At 41.9% G+C, this 22846-nt stretch overlaps 1 protein-coding gene across 1 annotated transcript in view; it reads left to right on the top strand.

The window, feature by feature from the left end:
* LOC141113399 (polycystin-1-like) overlaps positions 1–22846 on the top strand; it is a 179305-nt gene that overhangs the window by 154113 nt on the left and 2346 nt on the right. The window contains exons 41-48 of the mRNA XM_073606457.1: positions 679–870; positions 3692–3840; positions 3957–4081; positions 4162–4249; positions 8100–8195; positions 12752–12920; positions 15669–15956; positions 16076–16210. Of these exons, the coding sequence (XP_073462558.1) occupies positions 679–870; positions 3692–3840; positions 3957–4081; positions 4162–4249; positions 8100–8195; positions 12752–12920; positions 15669–15956; positions 16076–16210 (1242 nt within the window). The remainder of the gene's footprint in view (positions 1–678; positions 871–3691; positions 3841–3956; positions 4082–4161; positions 4250–8099; positions 8196–12751; positions 12921–15668; positions 15957–16075; positions 16211–22846) is intronic.

Below are 22846 nucleotides of genomic sequence, written 5' to 3'. Positions count from 1 at the left end.
TAGTGTAATCTAGTTTTCCACAAAAATTATGGATTTACTAGCAGGATCAACATGTAATAAAGCTGTTATGCCCCGTACACACGGTCGGACTTTGTTCGGACATTCCGACAACAAAATCCTAGGATTTTTTCCGACGGATGTTGGCTCAAACTTGTCTTGCATACACACGGTCACACAAAGTTGTCGGAAAATCCGATCGTTCTAAACGCGGTGACGTAAAACACGTACGTCGGGACTATAAACGGGGCAGTGGCCAATAGCTTTCATCTCTTTATTTATTCTGAGCATGCGTGGCACTTTGTCCGTCGGATTTGTGTACACACGATCGGAATTTCCGACAACGGATTTTGTTGTCGGAAAATTTTATATCCTGCTCTCAAACTTTGTGTGTCAGAAAATCAGATGGAAAATGTGTGATGGAGCCTACACACGGTCGGAATTTCCGACAACAAAGTCCTATCACACATTTTACGTCGGAAAATCCGACCGTGTGTACGGGGCATTACAATGTGAATTAGAAAACCAAAACCTGATGTGTTAATGTCATTGACAGGTTGCATCATTTGTCGTTTTTCATTTTGCCAATAGTTATGCTTTAATGTTTTACTTTTAATATTTATATAGTTTACATCCAAACAATTATCATTATTAACAATTATATTTATTTCACTCTTGCAGGTGGTGCTGCTTTCACTGTACTATGCTCTGTATTGCCCCCCAGTGCTCAGTGAAGGTATGGGTTTAGTGGAGGAGCCCCTAATTAGAAAGATAAAGGATCACCCTGATAAAGTCCGAGCACCAGGGGGCTTCGGGCTACAACAAGCAAAAGAGGAGGCAAGGAGAGTGCGTGCACTGAGGTCCATGATCCAGGTGACAGATCCTCATTACAATTTACAACTGTTGTTGGCAAGTAAATACTGAGGAGATCATGTGGAACAGGTCTTAATGGTAGGGACAGTTCCATGGAGATAGAAAAAAGTACAGATTGAGGGTTTTTTTTAAATATAGGTTGAGCTGAAAAAAAATACCCTGTGTAAGCTCCATGATGGAGCTTACACATGGTTGATGATGTCACCCCCTCCGTCATGTATTCAGATTTGGCGATTGGCTGCTAGGTCTGAAGACTGCATGAGTAGGAGGTCACATGTTCCCCCATACTTAAAAGCACTAGTTATTTTGTGGTGCCTGAAATACAGTAAGGAGTGCTGATGGAAGGGTGAGAAGGTGAGTATTAAGGGGTTGAGTGTGAGCTTTAACTCTATTCAAAAGGTTAAAGCAAGCTCATGGCGTCTATCACAGCCCTGAATTTGGTATAGCTTTTTAGCTACCGTGAAGGGGTTTCAGGTAAAATTCAGGCAGCTCCAGAGAGGTCTGAAGGAGTGTCAAAGAGTGTACAAGTACAAAGTACATACGGCGCTCCTAGGAGTAGTGCAAAGTCCCTTGGTTCATTGGAACTTTCATCTGTATCTGTAGACCATCAACAGGGTAGAGGAATGGATAAGGCAACTGGATGGATGCCTGAACAGGAGAGGAGACTGGAACCTCTGCAGCTCCCGTAGAAGATCTGGGTAGGATCACCTCAATGTAGAAGAAAACGAACAGCAGGGCAATGAGGTCAAATAAAAAACACTTTAATTAAATAAGCAGCACACTTACGTTGAAGTTAGCACGGAACAGCATGGATAGGGAACACCTGAGACCAAGCAGCTGTAATCAGTGTGAGGCTGTAGGCATCACTGAGCAAACAGTGACCGAGAATGACGGGGAGCCAGCCAGCTCAAAGTATGGATATTAGCAAATGCATTTGAAAAAGAGGGCAATATCCTTAGAAACGCATCGTGCACACCTCCTCTCCGACATCCACCAGCCATTTTGACAGCTGTCATCCTCATGTGCAGCCTAGAACAGTGCCGCTAATATCCATACTTTAAGCTGGCTGGCTCCCTGTCATACTCAGTCTCTGTTTGCTCAGTGATGCCTACAGTCTCACTCTGGTCACAGCTACTTGGTCTCAGGTGTTCCCTATCCATGCTGTTTCATGCTAACTTCAATGTAAGTGTGCTGTTTTTTTTTTTAAAGTGTTTTTTATTTGATACTGACCTCATTGCCCTGCTGTTAGTTTTCTTCTAGTCTGAGCCTATTGCGAACACAGACATCGCATGTGATTCGCACCTGCACTGTTGTGACGATCACATGCGATGTCTGCGCAATGCGAATTCAGCCAGACAGTTGTATGGCTGAACTCGCTTTGGATTCGCATAAAAAAGGTGCAGGGACTTTTTGTTTTCCCGCACTGGATTCGGATTGCATGGGTGTTCACACCCAATGCGATCTGATTCCTGTCCAAATCCACAGTTTGCACTGTGATCTGTGAACCGATCTGGGGGTGTCATTAACATTGTATTGACACCCACAGCGGTTCGCAGAGGGCAACTGCCTGCGGGAGATATGCGATTGGGGCATGGGCGCTGGAATGGCACTGGTTCCCGCATCGCTATAGTGTGAACCCAGGCTAAAGGTATGTCCCTTGACCATGCCACTAGAACCCGGGGTGGTCCCAGGACTTCCCTGTTCCTCCAGGCAGCCTGGGACTGCAGTAGAAAGTTGTAACAAAGATTGATAAACCTGGAAGTAATGGGAGGGGGAGATTTACTAAAACTGGAGCTCTCAGAATCGGGTGCAGCTGTGCATGGTAGCCAGTCAGCTTCTAACTTCAGTTTTGCATGCTCCAGTTTTGTTAAATCTCTTAGAGGGCAAGGGAGACATGTGTCCATAAAGGTGACCTGTCACCTGCCCAATTCTATCACACCGGGGACTTGTTAGATCACTCCTTGTGATTAGCAATGAAGTTAAATGAAGAAAAAAGTGTTAAAAAATAAACTATTTTTAAATAAGTAAAGATATTTAAAATTAAAATTTAAAAGAATCCCTGTACACACCCCAAATAAAATGCACGTTGTAGGACGAGCATGTGAATGTAAACATAAATTGCAACACACATGTGAGGTATTGCTGAGAATGGCGGAATGAGACAATTATTTTAGGACCATAACTGATGGTTAACTCTAAACCGATAACCTGTAAAGGCTTTTAAAGTATCTTCTATGGAGAATTTTGGGTGTCATAGTTTTTAGTGATTTCACGGGTGCACACAATTTTAAGACTTTCTATGGTTGGTATTACTTGGCACAACCTCATCTTTTAAATCTTACCAAATAATTGTTAAAGTGTAAGTAAACCCCCCTATCGTTTTCAGACAAGGAAGCTGCCATCTTTGCCTGTTTATTCTACAACTGCCATGATGCTGTACATGTGATCAGTTATGACACCAGCCATTGGATGGTTTGACAGTTTGGTTGAGAGCACAACCAATGGGAGTGTTACATTTCCGACATGTGCAGTAAATGAAACTGTTTTATGCATGTGTTTACTTCCGCTTTAAGAATAATGGGTTTGCACTAAAATTCATTTTAGTGTATTTTTTCCTGAAAATATGTGCTTGATAAACGCCTGTGCAAAAACTGCAACTACCACCATTTTATTCTGCTTTCAGAAAATATATATTTTTTTGTAGGATTCAAAGTAATTTCTAGCAAAAAAAAAAGTGTCTAGATGGTAGCCAGTCAGTTTCCAGTTATATTAGTAGAAGATGATGAATTCAGATGTTCTCACTTTTTTTTTTGTTATGCAGAGTTGTACAGGTTACATGGTTTTCCTCCTCCTGGTGCTACTGATGTATTTCCACATAAGTTTTCATGACAACAACATCCGACTCCTTCGCTCAGCCATAAAGCAATCTATTACTGACTCAGCCACAATTGATAATAATACAATACGAAGGTGAGAAGTAAGCTCATAGTGCGGCTGGTTCAGGAAAACTGGAGCCAAGAAAAGTGGGGCTCCTACACATAACTATGGTTCAAATTTTAATGCACAGACATGCACTCTGTTTATAGTGTTTCTAACGCATGGCACTGGCTACACATCACACTGCCAGCTCATCTGTACCAGGACCGTCGACTGAAACTTGTGAGGTCACCTCGTTTGTGCCAACTTCATAGTCTACCTTCCAACATGTTAGGTGAGCCCTATATCATTTGTAAGGTGATCTTATTTGCAGTCTATAATTAGATATCTCACTACTTTTACTGGACTTTTCAGGTTGGGCTTCAACTTTACAGTCTCTACCACTCTCAGAGCCAAACACTAATTTTACTGCGGGGTCAAATTTTCCAATGGATTACAGTAGGTAAGAGAGTTGGATATCTGAAATAGATTGGAAATCATATACACTTTGTTGGAATAGAATTTTAGTGGATGTCAATTGGTTGACTTACCAATAGGCTTCTTGCATCTTTTTGGGACTTTACTAGAGAGGCTGTATACCTAAAGTTCTACCTCCACTGACCTGACTGTATTAGGTGGGTGACTTAGTCAGCTGATAATGCAGCCTAAATTTAGTCACATTTTAAAAAATCAACACAAGAGAGGATGCATTGAATAAGAAGCCCCCCTTTTGCTTTTGGCTGCTCTACTGATGATAAAAAGGCCTTTCAGAGGGTCAATTGGTCCTTCCTTCGCCTGTCTCTGGAAGTCATTGGGTTAGGCCCTGTTACAATGGATAGGCTCATTGTATTCTTACCCTTCAGGGAGAGTCAATGTGAATGGCATCCTTTCTGAACCCTTTAGGATTACAAATGAGACTGGACAGGATTTTTCTCCTGTCACCCCTGATCTTCACACTCCCCCTCAAACCTCTATTTAGGAGAATAAGAGCCAATCCCGATACAGGGTATTGAGGTGAGTCATACTTAACATAAGGTGGTGGCATTTGCAGACGACCTACTGTTCTTTCTCTACTCACCTCACATTTCCCTCCCTTCCCTCATGTCCAAATTCAGAACTTATGGTAATTTATCAAACTGTCAGGGTAACCTTCAGAAGTCAGAGGTGGTTAATATCAATCTTCTCCATGCCCAATATCTCAACCTCCAACAGAACTTCCTTTTAAATTGGCCCCCACCTTTATCAAATACTTTGGAGTGCAGTTGCTGAAATCTACCTTGCAAATCTTTCCTCTTAATTTGCCACCCCTTTTACAAAATAATTAAAGGATCTTCAAGTTAGGTCCCAGGCTACCTTCTCCTGGTCACGTAGGTGCAATGTAATTAAACAGAATGTCCTGCCCTGACTACTCTGATTCAGACTCTGCCCATCATGATCCCCAGCCCTTTTCTCAGAGCCCCCCTCATACCCCTCAGCTTTCTCTTAATATTGTATATACTGTATAGTACAAGGTATACATTCCCTATGGATTCCTCCTCTCCCTCACGCCTGGACCACCTAGGTTTGGTCCAGTTTTAATGTCTAGTTAAACTTTTGAAAGCTCTTCACATATTGTGCATTGTGAATCTGCGATGTTTCTCGATCAAATTTGTTTGTCTGCAAACCTATAACATTATTGAACTCATTGTTTTGTATTATCATGAGACCTTTGGTTTAAACCGTAATCTCCTCTTGCATTGTACCATTTTACAGTGCACATAAAGAATTAGAAAAAAAAAGCAACTCTATAGATCCAGAAATGTAGGCAGCTAAAGGTATTTGCCAATATTAACTCTTCCTGTAAGGTCTAGCTTGTCCCTACATTATCTGGTCTGCCATGTCTTCCTATTGGTCAATAAAGCTGCCCAAAGTCAAGGTCTGCATATATCTATAGCTACCTTTGTCTTTGGATCTATTGGTGTTGACGTACGTTTTTCAATGAAGGTGACCTCTGCTTTTCTAGTACAATGATTTTTATTAGCATATAAAGTAAGAACAGATATAAAATTCCCATGCAGGGGAAATGAACATTTAAACAAGAAAGGAATGTGGGACTTTGAATGAGGCAATTGACTTGTGGAGGTAGAGTGGTTGGTAAACCATTATTTATTCGTGACAATAGTATGAAACAAGTAAAAAAGTAATTTCATTCATATATACGTACACATGCACACACGGCCTGAACATAATGGATACATCAATACATATATGTCAGCACATGAGAAGTAACTAATGTTGATAAAATGGTATACATGCATATAGGTACACATGTCATAGAAACGGCATTTGGCAATAAGATGAATGATATCAATCCTTAGCATGATTAATTGTAAATATAGTACAATATATTTCCTATTAACAGGCATTGGTACGCCATATACAACAGAGCTGCTGTAAAAAACAGGGGAACATACACATACACATTAATAATTACATAGTACTCAATGAATTTTGAATGTACAAAAAGTATATATGGGTCAGTGAATAGGTAATGAGCCAGACTTGACTGAGCACCCCATGGAAACGCAACACATTTCATGGCTATATGCCATTCATCAGGAGTTGGGTACAGAGATAAAAGGTCGGCTTAAGCACTGTGCTTGGCTAGCATCGAGAAAGATGGAACCTCAAACTGGTGGTCTGTTCCGGAGCTGAGGCAAGGATCCCCGGCCAAAAAAACATCCACATACCATGCCCGATTTCCACAACACATTCCACATGTGTAGGGATGATTACAAATATAGTGTTGTGTGTGTATCCAGTAAATGGGCTGTATGTGCTACCTCCCTGGTATAAAAAAATTGAATGGCATATAGCCATGAAATGCATCGAATTTCCATGGGGTGCTCAGTCAAGTCTGGTTCATTACCTATACCATTTTATCAACATTAGTTACTTTTCATGTGCTGCCAAGCTGACATATATGTATTGATGTATTCATTATGTTCATGGCGTGTGTGCATGTGTATCTATATATATGAAATTACCTTTTTACTTGTTTCATACTATTGTCATGAATAAATTATGTTTACCAACCACTCTACCTCCACAAGTCAAGTGCCTCATTCAAAGTCCCACATTCCTTTCTTGTTTACCTGAATCAGGGATGGAGATACATTTATTGTGCCTCGTTTAAAGTCCCAAAACTCCCCCTTTCATTTATATGCAGGGGAAATGAACATTAGACACAATGCAGAATTTTCATGAAAACACAGAAAAAGATGTGTCATGGAGTACAGACTTCTTACTGAACAATTACCCACCGACCCAGGTCGGTAACCAATGCATAGGACCTCTGATTTTCAACGTATTGTCTGTTGTAATTGCCCAGTAATAATGGTACTACTTATAGTTATTTATTAATACTTATTATTGTTCTGATGCATCAAAACAGCTATTCAGGATTGACATAGGTGGGAGCAGTGGCGTCGCTAGGGGGTGGCTTTTGGGGCTGTAGCCCCGAATCAGGGACCCGTAGCCCCGAGTCTCTGCAGGGGTCCCCAAGGGGAGGGGAGGCTCTCTGGGGACCCTGATGTAAGTGAGGGGCTCTCCGGGGACCCTGATTTCAGCCACCCTGTGCAAGGAACACAAATGATGTGTCAGATCAAAAAAGGCTGATATTGACCCCCTATCGCATTTAGAAATGACCAGTGGAACTTTTTTCTTTTCCTTGAAATTTGTTGTTCCCTGGATATTCTGTGAGATTATTAAACTGGATATAGGCCCCTTTTTGGGGTCCAGTATTATTTCTGAGCTGTAACTGATTGGCATAATGAGGATCACTTTATATGACTGTTCTCCCATTTAATTTGTATATGCCAGTATAGATATTGACAACTGTAGTTTTTTTTTTTTTTTTGTATGCTGTTTTGTTTTGGTCTCATGTGATGCCCAGAGTCTGTTTTTTTTTTTGTCATGTAAGCATTTTTTTTAAATAAAATTGTTAATTATAAAAAAAAAAGAGGAAATGACCAGTGATTTAAAGCTGATCAGCAAAAACTTTGATCAACGAAGGGCATGGTCTCCCATCTAAAATGTTATTTCAATTGGATGGCATGGTAAGGGTTAGAACTGCTGTCTGTGTCCCCTCCGATCCCCCCCCCCCCTCCTCTACTTTCTGTGGGGTCATCAAGCCAAGTAGTGGGCAAACTCTTGAGAGGGTACATGGAAATCAACAAAAGCCTTTCTTTTAGAGGTTCTATCCTTTCTTAACTCAGTTCAACTTTAAGAAAAGATTTGTGCATACGGCTTTAACTGGATGCTGTTATCTCTAGCTTGCTACAGAAACCATGTGTTGAACTTGGTGACACAAAGGAGAAAACACTTGACTTGACCCGAGACCTGGAAAACTTCCATTGGATCAATAAGAGGTACGTGCAATATTAGGGAAGTAATATTGCAGGACACTTAAACAGAAACCCCAAACAACATAAAAAAGATCGGTCCACTGCTAATAACAGGAAATGTTGTAACTTTGCTAAAATTAGAATGTTCACTTTATTTAACTGAAACCAAATTCTTTCTGGTGCTTCTGGGTAGAATTGCAAAATCCTTTACACAGTTCTTTGCTGTACTGTATATGCTTTTATGCATGCTTTAATGTGTGTAGAAAACTGCTTTGGGCTCTGAGAGAGGACTGTGCTAGAACCAATGAACACTTAGCATGCTCTCAGTATGGACTTTCTAGAATAGTGATTCCCAACCCTTTTAAGACCGGGAAATGATAAATTCTTCCAGAAGATTCCATGCCCCAACAGTAAAAAATAAAGTTTATACTAACACAAAAAAAGTATGGGAATGCAAAACAAGTAATAAAGTGCTGGAAAGGCTTTGGATAGGGCTGGGTTTCACTTTGGATGGGGATTGAGGAGTGGGTTAGGGGACTCTGCAGTAGCCTTGGTGGCCCTCTAAGAGATTAGCTTTCTGGAGGAAGCTGGGGAGCACTGTAGGAGGCTGGGAGGCATTGTGGGACCCTGTTGGAGGTTGGGGGCACTATGGAGGGCTGGAGGCTCTGCAGCAGACTGGCAGGCACTGTGGAGGCTGAGGGCTTTGCAGCTGGCTGGAGGCCCAGGAGAAGGGAGGTTGTGGCTCCTTCTGTGGGCCACAGTCTAGTGGTTGGAGACAACCGTTCTCAAAGACCTTTAGAATTGAAAACAGTGTTGGGATGGGTCCTCTAGCATACAAGGCAAAAAAGTTGAAGTGTGTCCCCCCTCTATCCCTTAGCTGAGATGGATGATGTATGTAGATCCGCATGTACAGTGGCTGTCTCGGCACAGGCTACCAAAATGACAGCTGTGCTCCGTTTGTCCCAGTGTTACCCACCTTTTGGTCCATGGAAACCCAAATGGTGGGGGAAGTGTTCCAATTAGTTAAACCAATGTAACTTAGACACAGGCAGCATGTTAAAAGAGAAACAGTTTTCCAATAAAGCTGAACTATGGGGATTAGATAAAATCCCTACTGCAACCGCACTTAAGGGGTTAAATGTTTGTTTATTCCAAGGGCGAAGCGTAAGTATAAGGAGTAGTACTTACCTTATTCCTGACTCTGGAAGGCTTTCTATATCCGTATGACAGGTCCAGCACTATGTCCTCTATAAGGTGCTCTCAGTTGCGGTTGCATGTTCGCCTCTTCCACATACAGTGCAGGTCAGGTTTAAAAGCCCTTCACTGTATGTGATGACGCTGAGGAACCACCCACAGCTTGTCTACAGCCTGGAGCTTTGAATAGAAGAGAGGTGTGTGTGTGGGTTAGGCGGATTATGGCAGGGGTAAATGTATCGAATTCCTGAAGTTCAGCTTTAACACTGTGATAGCCAAAAATCAGTCTTCCACCTGGGAACTAAACCAGTAGACAGCTTATATTTTTTCTGCCATTTGTTCATTTTATAAGGCACTAAATGATATTTCTACTGCAAAGTGTTTGATTAATGCAGTGCTACAAAAACTTACAAGCACAAATGTACAATGTTTACATATTAATAGTAAAGCAAAAGCAAAAAAAAAGAGTTAAGGGAAGAAGAGCATGAAATAAGTGTATCTAGTGGCAAAAGTCTTTTTTTTTTGTTTTGAAAAAAGTGGGAAATAGTTAAAATCATGGTCAGTTTTTTATTTTATCCACTGGGAAGATGTGTCTTTACTTCCTTTACTATAGACGAAACAGAAAGTGAGAAGAAATTTTTGTGAGTGAAATTCTCTTTTAGACAGTCGAAGGATGGACACCTATGAAGCCTTCCTTACACCAAGGATGGGATTATGTAATTAGAACAAGGTGGTTCCACAACTTTCACAATAGGATCTAAACCACATGTGGGGCCCCAGGAAACCGTCGCTTGTGCAGATCAGTCATCCATAGCTGGGGCATTCCCCACCCTGCAGCCGCACATGTACATGCCCCTTGTATATGGTGGGGAATGCCCCAGCTGTAGATGATTGGCCCGTTCAAGTGACAGCTACCCAGGGGGCTTGCACCCATGGGTTTGGATATTAATCTGAACATACCAAAGCCCACCTCTCTTCTGCTTTTCATTGTGATTGGATTAAGGTGTCCGTCCTACCTGGGGTTATGCTGGAGTATCTTCTTGATACTAATTAGAACCAAAGAAGTGGCTTGGATAATCTACAAATGTCTTCAACATTACAAAAAAAAATCCAGTTGAATGTGACTACATACTAATAGCTATACCCTAATCTGAATAAATGAGAACCTTTACTAAATTTTGGCTTTTCACTCACTTGCAGTTCCAGTGACAGTGGTTATTAGTAGAAAAGAGGTCAACGAGAAAGCAAATTACACTGGGAGAGTTGGTATGCTAGTGTAATCTGTGGAGCTCTTCTGTGACTTTGATAGGGGTCCACTGTGCTCTGTTTACCGGAAATGGACAGTGATGCTGATACAGCATAGCTGTATAACAATTAAGCGATTTAACCTGCTAGCATTCACCCAAAATGTGAATATTACTTATAAGTAGACTGTAAAGTGCATGAATAGCTTAAAAAAATTATTTTTTTTGGAAAAAGTAGATAAGAGTTAAAACCTCGCCCATTTTTTGCTGTCTGTACCATTAAGGACATTTCCCTATACTTTTTTTCCCTAGAAGCGCAACAGGAAGTAAGAGTAAATAAAGAGGCATTTTCCCTTTTAGACAGTTGATTTTGGAACAGGTGTCCCCATTGGATGATTTCCCTTTGTTCTAGGGACAACGCTAACATTTTGGATTTCCTCTCAGTCTCTTTCCAGGTGACAATAGTACAATTAGAGTGCTGAATCTAACCAATGGTCACACAAACAGCTACAGTTGTGCTCAAAAGTTTGCAAAGCCTGGCAGAAATTGTGAATTTTGGGCATTAATATTGAAAAAAATGTCTTTTATTTAAGGATAGCAATCACATGAAGCCATTTACTATCACATAGTTTTCTGGATCCTTTGTAAATCATAATGATAAGAGAAATCACCCAAATGGCCTTGATAAAAAGTTTACACACCCTGGAATATTTGGCCTTGGTACAGATACAGAAGGTGGCGCACACAGGTTAAAATGGCAATTAAAGGTTCATCTGCCACATTTGTGGCTTTTTAAATCACAATTAGTGTCTGTGTATAAATAGTCAATGAGTTTGTTAGCTCTCACATGGATGCACTAAGCAGGCTAGACGCTGAGCCATAAGGAGGTAGAAAAGAACAGTCAAAAGACCTGCGTAACAAGGTAATGAAACGTTACAAAGATGGAAAAGGATATAAAAAGATATCCAATATGCCAGTCAGTACTGTTCAATCATTTAATAAGAAGTGGAAAATTTGGGGATCTCTTGATACCAAGCCAAGGTCAGGTAGATCAAGAAAGATTTCAGCCTTTGGTCTCCGTGACTACTCTTCGCTGGTTCTCTTCTTACTTATCCAACCGCACCTTTAGCATTACTTACAATTCTACTTCCTCCTCTCCTTTTCCTTTCTCTGTTGGGGTCCCCCAAGGTTCTGTTCTTGGACCTCTCCTATTTTCAATCTACACCACCTCCCTGGGTCAGCTGATATCCTCTCATGGCTTCCAATACCATCTCTACGCTGACGACACCCAAATCTATATCTATTTCAGCTCTTTTTTGTTCAAGTATCGTTAAATTGTGCTCCTTAAAAACAACCACACCGTCTTTTTGGAGAGCAGCCTGTATTTCTCCTGAGGTTACCTGTGGGTTTTTCTTTGTATCCTGAGCAATTCTTCCGCCAGTTGTGGCTGCAATCTTTCTTGGTCTACCTGACCTTGGCTTGGTATCAAAAGAGCCCCTAATTTTCCATTTCTTAATAAGTGATTAAACAGTACTGACTGGCATATTCAAGGCTTTGGATATCTTTTTATATCGTTTTCCATCTTTGTAAAGTTTAATTACCTTGTTACGCAGGTCTTTTGACTGTTCTTTTCTACCTCCTCCATGGCTCAGTGTCTAGCTTGCTTAGTGTATCCATGTGAGAGCTAACAAACTCATGACTATTTATACACAGACACAGTGATTTAAAAAGCCACATATGTGGGAAATTAACCTTTAATTGCCATTTTAACCTGTGTGTGCTACCTTTTGTGTATGTACCAAGGCCAAACATTCCAGGGTATGTAAACCTGGGCCATTTGGGTGATTTCTGTTATCATTATGATTTGTAAAGGATCCAAAAAACTATGTGATAATAAATGGCTTTATGTGATTGCTATCCTTAAATAAAAGACAGTTTTTTGGCATGATCAGTCATATTTTCAATATTAATGCTAAAATATCACAATTTCTGCCAGGGTTTGCAAACTTTTGAGCACGACTGTATAACAGAAATTTTAAGGATGGATTATACAAAAAAAAAAAAGATTTTGCCTAGAGATATATTTTAACTTTAAATAACAACACTGTACATAAGAGCAACACATTAATGTCTATTTTCCAGCATTCTTCAAGTGGAGATCACACAGTATCACAAAGATGTTGGTCTTTATATCTCTACCATTGTTCATGTGGACCTGTCACCCTATGCAGACAGAGCTGTTAGGCTCTCCATCCTTCCATTCCACCTTGAGACACCAGGACATGGTCTGAACTTGCCTTTGGCACTAGCAGTGAGTATGATCTTTGAACTGCTATGTAACAAATTGTACCTTGTGAATTAAATGTGCCTGAAAGAAATTGTCCATATAAACCTGATCCCAGTCCAATTTTTTTTTTAAGGATTATATATGAAAGGTAGACTCTCTTAGGGCCCGTTTACACCTGTATTGGTCTGTGAAAGGCAATCTGTGGTGCATTGCTTTTCACTGCATAGGCATAAGCATGGCTTCCTCCTACTGCTGCCTCCTAAATGCCTGTTTTGTTTTTTGTCTTTTTTTTGGCGGGGGGTTAAGTATTTGGCTTGTGGTTGTGGCACTGACTGGTTGGTGTGGGTTGTGTTCGGCAGTAGTACTGGCCACCAAACACAACAGCAGGGATTATTTTCACTGCAGAAACAAGGCATCGTAGCCATGGCATGTGTAAAACCGTGTCTGGCTGCCTTTGCATCTTAAGGGGGTGGGGGTGGGGGTGGGGGGGGGGGCAGGCAACTGCAAATGTACACTAAGACTGCAAAGCCATTGGTGCTGGACTATTTTATCAAGAAGTAGCATGTAAAATGCAAACGGAAGTGGTGATTATTATTATTATGATTATTATACAGGATTTATATAATGCCAACAGTTTGCCCAGCGCTTTACAAAATGAGGGCAGACAGTACAGTTACAATACAATTCAATACAGGAGGAATCAGCGTGCCGTGCTCATTAGAGCTTACAATCTAGGAGGGAGGGTCAGGTGATACAAAAGGTAATAACTGTGGGAGATGAGCTGATGGAGAAAATAAACATACAGTTGTTAGGTGTGGGTAGGATAGGCTTCTCTGAAGAGGAGGGTTTTCAGGGATTGTCTAAAAGCTAATAGAGTTGGAGATAATTGCACAGATTAGTATAAGGCATTTCATAGGATTGGAGAGGCTCTGGAAAAGTCCTGGAGGCGAGCATGGGAGGAGGTGACAAGGGAGCTAGAGAGCAAGAGGTCTTGAGAGGAACAAAGAGAATGATTATCTTGATATTTTGAGACTAGGCTAGTGATGTAGCTGATGGCAGAGTTGTGGATGGCTTTGTAAGTAGTTGTCAGTATTGTGAATTTAATTTGTTGGGTGAGCGGAAGCCAGTGGAGGGATTGACAGAGAGGAGTGGCAGACAGAGCGATTGGTAAGGTGGACGAGTTTGGCAGCAGCATTCTTGATGGATTGAAGGGAGAATAGACTATGTAGAGGTAAGCCAGTGAGAAGGGAGTTGCAGTAGTCGAGGCGAGAGATGACCAGGGAGTGAATTAAGAGCTTTGTTTTGTTTTGTCATTGGTTAGAAAGGGGCATATTTTGGAGATGTTGCGGAGGTTGGGGCGGCAAGATTTGGACAGTGATTGGACGTGGGGCTTAAAGGAGAGTTCAGAGTCCAGGACTACACCTAAGACCTTGGCATGCGGGAATGGGCTTATAGTTGTGCCATCGATTTTGACAGAGAGATCAAGGGAGGGGGAACGTGGGGGAGAAAAAATTATAAGTTCGGTTTTGGATAGATTGAGTTTGAGGAAGTGGCATGACATCCAGACTAAAATATCTGTTAGTAAATTAGTGATACGTGAGGAGACGGACAGAGTGAGCTGATGGGTAGAGAAATAGATTTGGGTGTCGTCAGCGTAGAGATGGTATTGGAAGCCATGGGAGGCTATCAGCTGACCCAGGGAGGTGGTGTTGAAAATAGGAGAGGTCCAAGAACAGAACCTTGGGGGACCCCCAACAGAGTAAGGAAGAGGAGAGGAGGAAGTAGAATTGTAAGTAACGCTAAAGGTGCGGTTGGATATGTAGGAAGAGAACCAGCGAAGAGTAGAGTCACAGAGACCAAAGGCGTGGAGTTGTTTGTGGAGGAGGGGGTGGTCAACCGTATCAAAGGCAGCAGAAAGGTCCAGGAGTAGGAATACAGAATAGTGTCCATTGGTTTTGGCCGTTAGTAGATCGTTTGTTAGTTTTAGGAGAGCAGTTTCTGTGGAGTGTTGAGGACGAAATCCAGACTGAAGGGGATCAAGAATGCTATTCTCTGCAAGGTGGTCGCTCAGTCAGTTGTAGACCAGACGTTCAAGGATTTTGGTTAAAAAGGGGAGCAAGGACATGGGGTGTAGGTTGTTAAGATTGGTGATGGTCAAGGCAGCCATAAGAAATGTTGGGGCCCATGCACTGCCCATCCTACCGAGTCCTTCAGTGCACCCACTTTTATTTTAACACACTTACAACTTAATATATGAAAATGAAAACTAAATTCCAAGTCATCAGCCCCAAATATTTAGCAAAAAGACATCCCCATATATTTAGCAAAGTGACATCCCCCTTTAAACAGCAAAGAGACATCCCCATATATGCAGCAAAGAGACATCCCAATCCAGCAAAGAGACGTCCCCATTTATTCAGCAAAGAGACATCCCAGTCTAGCAAAGAGACATCCCCATATATTCAGCAAAGAGACATCCCAATCTAGCAAAGAAACATCCCCATATATTCAGCAAAGAAACATTCTAATCCAGCAAAGAGACAGCCCAATCCAGCAGTGATGCTACTAAATCTTATAGAACACCATAGAAAAATGGCAAAGGGCTAAACGTGCCAGACTACAGTATGCGTTCAGTCTCTGTATTACCATGCCACGATCCACAGTATTAACTACTTCAAAGAGGTCCTGCAGAATAAGGATGGGTGATCCATTGTCCATAAAGACACAGAAGGAACCACAGGTGGTTTACCATTATCTTCCTGTCTTCCACAGTTCTCTCTCTTGCTTGCTGCTCTTCTTTTCATGTATCCAGAACTGGCTGCCTTGGTTAGATTCTGTTCTTCAGGTTCATCTTACTCTACCCACTGGACACGGCTTCTTCTTGGGCTGGCATCTGCAGCTACAGGCCTTGTTCACATTGGCCGGGTTTGGCTAACAAAGCATCGGATGGAGCAATATCAAGCAAAACCCGGGGTGTTTATCAGCCTGTATGATGTAGCATTGCTATCACGAACACAGGCTGCCCTGTCTGCCACTTTGCTATTACTGATCATGTTGAAGGTGAGAGAATTTTTATTTTAAATATCTATAACCCAATCCTGTGAAGAGCAAATTGGGACTATATATAACACGATTTGGGCAGCTTTTCTTCTCTTTAATGCGGTTTTGTCTTTTCGAAGGTTACACAACAGTTTCGGTTTGTGCGGCGCTGGGCGGTGTTTGTCAAAACATTCCAATCATTATGGAAGGAATTACCTGGTTTGGTCCTTTTTATTGCTGCCCTTCTCCTGGTGCTGACTCATTGCATGAAGTTGGTAGGTAAAAATTGATTACTGAAACTCTCTGGAGTAAGAACTAACCTACATGAAGGATGTCAGTGATGGCTATAATGGTAGATGAAAACTACATTATTGTGGGCCCTGTGCAGTTTTCCAGCCAAGGGTACCTACACCATATTTCTGGTTTCCTATCACCCACTGGATCACTCATAGTACTAGGTATATGCCAAAAAACAAAAAATAGTGTAGCGCTAATATAAAACAACCATGTGTTGTATAATATGAAGAACGATAGATTCCTCAAATGCACATTTCACAAAAGAGGACATAAAAAGTATATAAAAAGATGGAAAAGTCCTAATAGTCCTCAAGGAATGTGTCTGGCAAAGTGATGGTAGTCCTCAATATGTATGTGACTTCATATTGCATGTATCCATAAACAAAGAAAAGGATGATTCGAAGGTACACCCCCACCAACATTAAGAAGGCTTACCCGAACCTTTGGACCCAATGAAACCTACGTTTCATTGGGTCAAACAAGCTTTGGTCATCAACGGCTGCTGAACTTCGGTGGAAGATGGAAAAAGATCCAAAGATGGTATATGGAACCGTATGAGCCTCAGGGGTGATGTCCTCCTCTGCTGCCACTTCCAGCCTCCTCTGGTACGTGATTGCCTTCCCACGGGCGGGGCGGTCCGATCAGACCCCCCCCGTTGCCCGAGGCGGTCGTCTTTGGTCTTTGGTCTGGCAGCGATCAGAGATGAGGGGGAGGCCATCCATTCGTGGCCCCACCCTCGCGATCGCTCCCAGCCAATGAGAAACTTCCCCTGCCTCACCCCCCGATCACCCCTCCCCCCCCCCCCCGTCACACTGACACCAAGCAGTTTTTTTTTTCTGATTACTGCATGGTGTCAGTTTGTGACAGTTAGTGTGGTAGGGCAGTTAGGGTTAGCCCCCTTTAGGTCTAGGATACCCCCCTAACCCCCCCTAATAAAGTTTTAACCCCTTGATCACCCCCCCGTCACCAGTGTCGCTAAGCGATCATTTTTCTGATCGCTGTATTAGTGTCACTGGTGACGCTAGTTAGGGAAGTAAATATTTAGGTTCGCCGTCAGTGTTTTATAGCGACAGGGACCCCCATATACTACCTAATAAATGTTTTAACCCCTTGATTGCCCCCTAGTTAACCCTTTCACCACTGATCACCGTATAACCGTTACGGGTGACGCTGGTTAGTTCGTTTATTTTTTATAGTGTCAGGGCACCCGCTGTTTATTACCGAATAAAGGTTTAGCCCCCTGATCGCCCGGCGGTGATATGCGTCGCCCCAGGCAGCGTCAGGTTAGCGCCAGTACCGCTAACACCCACGCACGCAGCATACACCTCCCTTAGTGGTGTAGTATCTGATCGGATCAATATCTGATCCGATCAGATCTATACTAGCATCCCCAGCAGTTTAGGGTTCCCAAAAACGCAGTGTTAGCGGAATCAGCCCAGATACCTGCTAGCACCTGCGTTTTGCCCCTCCGCCCGGCCCAGCCCAGCCCACCCAAGTGCAGTATCGATCGATCACTGTCACTTACAAAACACTAAACGCATAACTGCAGCGTTCGCAGAGTCAGGCCTGATCCCTGCGATCGCTAACAGTTTTTTTGGTAGCGTTTTGGTGAACTGGCAAGCACCAGCCCCAGGCAGCGTCAGGTTAGCGCCAGTACCGCTAACACCCACGCACGCAGCATACGCCTCCCTTAGTGGTATAGTATCTGAACGGATCAATATCTGATCCAATCAGATCTATACTATCGTCCCCAGCAGTTTAGGGTTCCCAAAAATGCAGTGTTAGCGGGATCAGCCCAGATACCTGCTAGTACCTGCGTTTTGCCCCTCCGCCCGGCCCAGCCCAGCCCACCCAAGTGCAGTATCGATCGATCACTGTCACTTACAAAACACTAAACGCATAACTTTTCTTTATGTCCTCCAGAGTACCCCTACCCAAGGAACCCGCCCAAAAAAGATGTTGTGTCTGCAGCAAGCACGGATATAGGCGTGACACCCGCTATTATTGTCCCTCCTGTCCTGACAATCCTGGTCTTTGCATTGGTGAATGTTTTGAACGCTACCATTCACTAGTTGAGTATTAGCATAGGGTACAGCATTGCACAGACTAGCCACTTCACATCCAGGCCATTTCTGACACTTCGCTCCTACATGTCAAAAATCATCATTTCTTTGCTATAAAATTAGATAGAACCCCCAAACATTATATATGTTTTTTTAGCAGAGACCCTAGAGAATACAATGGCGGTCATTGCAACTTTTTATCTTGCACGGTATTTGCGCAGCAATTTTTCAAACGCGTTTTTTTTTAAAAAAAAACAGTTTCATGCTTTAAAAAAAAACAAAACCGCAAAGTTAGCCAAATTTTTTTGCATTGTGTGAAAGATGAAGTTACGCCGAGTAAATAGATACCTAACATGTCACGCTTCAAAATTGCACACGCTCGTGGAATGGCGCCAAACTTTGGTACTTAAAAATCCCCATAGGCGACGCTTTAACATTTTTTACTGGTTACATGTTTTGAGTTACAGAGGAGGTCTAGGGCCAAAATTATTGCTCTCGCTCTAACGTTCGCGGCGATACCTCACATGTGTGGTTTGAACACCGTTTTCATATGTGGGCGGGACTTACGTATGCGTTCGCTTCTGCGTGCGAGCTCACGGGGACAGGGGCGCTTTAAAAATTTTTTTTTTTTTTTTTTATTGTTAATTTTACTTAAAAATTTTTATTTTTACACTTTAAAAAAATTTTTTTTTTTTTGATCACTTTTATTCCTATTACAAGGAATGTAAACATCCCTTGTAATAGGAATATGAGACGATCAGTCCTCTTTACAGTGAGATATGGGGTCAATAAGACCCCACATCTCACCTCTAGGCTGGGAAGCCTAAAATCAAAAAAAAAATAAAACGATCGCCGCTTCACAGCTGAAGCGGCGCCGTTTTTTTGAATGCAGAGGCCGGGCGTGACGTCATAACATCGCGCCCGGCCTCCGAACGATCATAGGGACTCCGGCGACCATCTGGTCCGCCGGAAATCTCTATGGTGAACATCCGGCGCCGGCGGATCCGCTATCCGACTCACCGATCGCTGAGGTGAGTCGGTAGTAGCACCGGAGGGCGGCGGGAGGGGGGGGACGTCCCCTCCCGCCGCCCGTAAGAACGATCAAGCGGCGGAACAGCCGCTATGATCGTTCTTATGGTGTACGGAATCGCCGGCTGAAAATGCCGGTATCTGAATGATGTCTGTAGCCTCAGACATCATTCAGATATAAGCCCCGAAAGTCGAGGACGTCATATGACGTCCTCCGGATGTCAAGTGGCTAGGCACACTTTCACAGGGTCTCCCAAGATGCCATCGCATTTTGAGAGACCCGAACCTGGAACCGATTACAGTTATAAAAGTTAGTTACAAAAAAAAGTGTAAAAAAAAAAAAAAAAAAAAAATATATAAAATAAAAAAAAATAGTTGTCGTTTTATTGTTCTCTCTCTCTCTATTCTCTCTCTATTGTTCTGCTCTTTTTTACTGTATTCTATTCTGCAATGTTTTATTGTTATTATGTTTTATCATGTTTGCTTTTCAGGTATGCAATTTTTTTTATACTTTACCGTTTACTGTGTTTTATTGTTAACCATTTTTTTGTCTTCAGGTACGCCATTCACGACTTTGAGTGGTTATACCAGAATGATGCCTGCAGGTTTAGGTATCATCTTGGTATCATTCTTTTCAGCCAGCGGTCGGCTTTCATGTAAAAGCAATCCTAGCGGCTAATTAGCCTCTAGACTGCTTTTACAAGCAGTGGGAGGGAATGCCCCTACCGTCTTCCGTGTTTTTCTCTGGCTCTCCTGTCTCAACAGGGAACCTGAGAATGCAGCCGGTGATTCAGCCAGCTGACCATAGAGCTGATCAGAGACCAGAGTGGCTCCAAACATCTCTATGGCCTAAGAAACTGGAAGCTACGAGCATTTCATGACTTAGATTTCGCCGGATGTAAACAGCGCCATTGGGAAATTGGGAAAGCATTTTATCACACCGATCTTGGTGTGGTCAGATGCTTTAAGGGCAGAGGAGAGATCTAGGGTCTAATAGACCCCAATTTTTTCAAAAAAGAGTACCTGTCACTACCTATTGCTATCATAGGGGATATTTACATTCCCTGAGATAACAATAAAAATGATTAAAAAAAATAATGAAAGGAACATTGCGTTCGCAAAGGCGAACGCAAGTGTTGGTCTGGCATCAAATGTAAACAGCAATTGCACCATGCATGTGAGGTGTCATCGCGAACGTCAGATCGATGGCAGTAATTTTAGCAGTAGACTTCCTCTGTAAATCTAAAGTGGTAACCTGTAAAGGCTTTTAAAGGTTTTTAAAAATGTAATTAGTTTATCGCCACTGCACGTTTGTGCGCAATTTTAAAGCATGTCATGTTTGGTATCCATGTACTCGGCCTAAGATCATCTTTTTTATTTCATCAAACATTTGGGCAATATAGTGTGTTTTAGTGCATTAAAATTTGAAAAAGTGTGTTTTTTCCCCCAAAAATGCGTTTGAAAAACCGCTGCGCAAATACTGTGTAAAAAAAAAAAAATGAAAAACCCACCATTTTAATCTGTAGGGCATTTGCTTTAAAAAAAATATATAATGTTTGGGGGTTCAAAGTCATTTTCTTGCAAAAAAAAATAATTTTTTTATGTAAACAAAAAGTGTCAGAAAGGGCTTTGTCTTCAAGTGGTTAGAAGAATGGGTGATGTGTGACATAAGCTTCTAAATGTTGTGCATAAAATGCCAGGACAGTTCAAAACCCCACAAATGACCCCATTTTGGAAAGTAGACACCCCAAGCTATTTGCTGAGAGTCATGTCGAGTCCATGGAATATTTTATATTGTGACACAAGTTGCGGGAAAGAGACAAATTTTTTTTTTTTTTTTGCACAAAGTTGTCACTAAATGATATATTGCTCAAACATGCCATGGGAATATGTGAAATTACACCCCAAAATACATTCTGTTGCTTCTCCTGAGTACGGGGATACCACATGTGTGAGACTTTTTGGGAGCATAGCCGAGTATTTTAGTGAGTATTTTGCAGACCTCACTTTTTGTCACAAAGTTTTGAAAATTGAAAAAAAAGTTTTTTCTTGTCATTTTCAAAAACAAATGAGAGCTTAAAAATACTCACCATGCCTCTCAGCAAATAGCTTGGGTCTACTTTCCAAAATGGGGTCATTTGGGGGGGGGGGGTTTGTGCCACCTGGGCATTCCATGGCCTCTGAAATTGTGATAGGCAGTGAAGAGTGAAATCAAAAATTTACACCCTTAGAAATCCTGAAGGCGGTGATTGGTTTTCGGGGCCCCGTACGCAGCTAGGCTCCCAAAAAGTCCCACACATGTGGTATCCCCCTACTCAGGAGAAGCAGCTAAATGTATTTTGGGGCGCAATTCCACATATGCCCATGGCCTGTGTGAGCAATATATCATTTAGTGACAACTTTGTGCAAAAAAAAAAAAATGTGTCACTTTCCCGCAACTTGTGTCAAAATATAAAATATTCCATGGACTCAACATGCCTCTCAGCAAATAGCTTGGGGTGTCTACTTTCCAAAATGGGGTCATTTGGGGGGTTTTATGCCATCTGGGCATTTTATGGTCTTCAAAACTGTGATAGGTAGTGAGGAGTGAAATCGAAAATTTACGCCCTTAGAAATCTTGAAGGCGGTGATTGGTTTTCGGGGCCCCGTACGCGACTAGGCTCCCAAAAAGTCCCACACATGTGGTATCCCTGTACTCAGGAGAAGCAGCTGAATGTATTTTGGGGTGCAATTCCACATATGCCTATGGCCTGTGTGAGCAATATATCATTTAGTGACAACTTTTTGTAATTTTTTTTTTTTTTGTCATTATTCAATTACTTGGGACAAAAAAAATTAATATTCAATGGGCTCAACATGCCTCTCAGCAATTTCCTTGGGGTGTCTACTTTCCAAAATGGGGTCATTTGGGGGGTTTTTGTACTGCCCTGCCATTTTAGCACCTCAAGAAATGACATAGGCAGTCATAAACTAAAAGCTGTGTAAATTCCAGAAAATGTACCCTAGCTTGTAGACGCTATAACTTTTGCGCAAACCAATAAATATACACTTATTGACATTTTTTTTACCAAAGACATGTGGCCGAATACATTTTGGCCTAAATGTATGACTAAAATTGAGTTTATTGGATTTTTTTTATAACAAAAAGTAAAAAATATCATTTTTTTTCAAAATTTTCGGTCTTTTTCCGTTTATAGCGCAAAAAATAAAAACCGCAGAGGTGATCAAATACCATCAAAAGAAAGCTCTATTTGTGGGAAGAAAAGGACGCAAATTTTGTTTGGGTACAGCATTGCTTGACCGCGCAATTAGCAGTTAAAGTGATGCAGTGCCAAATTGGAAAAAGTCCTCTGGTCTTTAGGCAGCCAAATAGTCCGGGGCTGAAGTGGTTAAGTAACAGAGGTCTGGGCCAACTTGCCCCTATGGAACCCAGAATGTTACCTGTTTTTTCCATATTATATAATCTGAAGACTGTGGTCATTTTAAAGGGAAACTTTTTTAAAAAGACTGCCATCCAGCTGG

This window comes from Aquarana catesbeiana, linkage group LG12, assembly GCF_042186555.1.
Source record: "Aquarana catesbeiana isolate 2022-GZ linkage group LG12, ASM4218655v1, whole genome shotgun sequence".
Classification (NCBI taxonomy): domain Eukaryota; kingdom Metazoa; phylum Chordata; class Amphibia; order Anura; family Ranidae; genus Aquarana; species Aquarana catesbeiana.
This window is presented reverse-complemented; position numbering and strand designations above follow the sequence as displayed.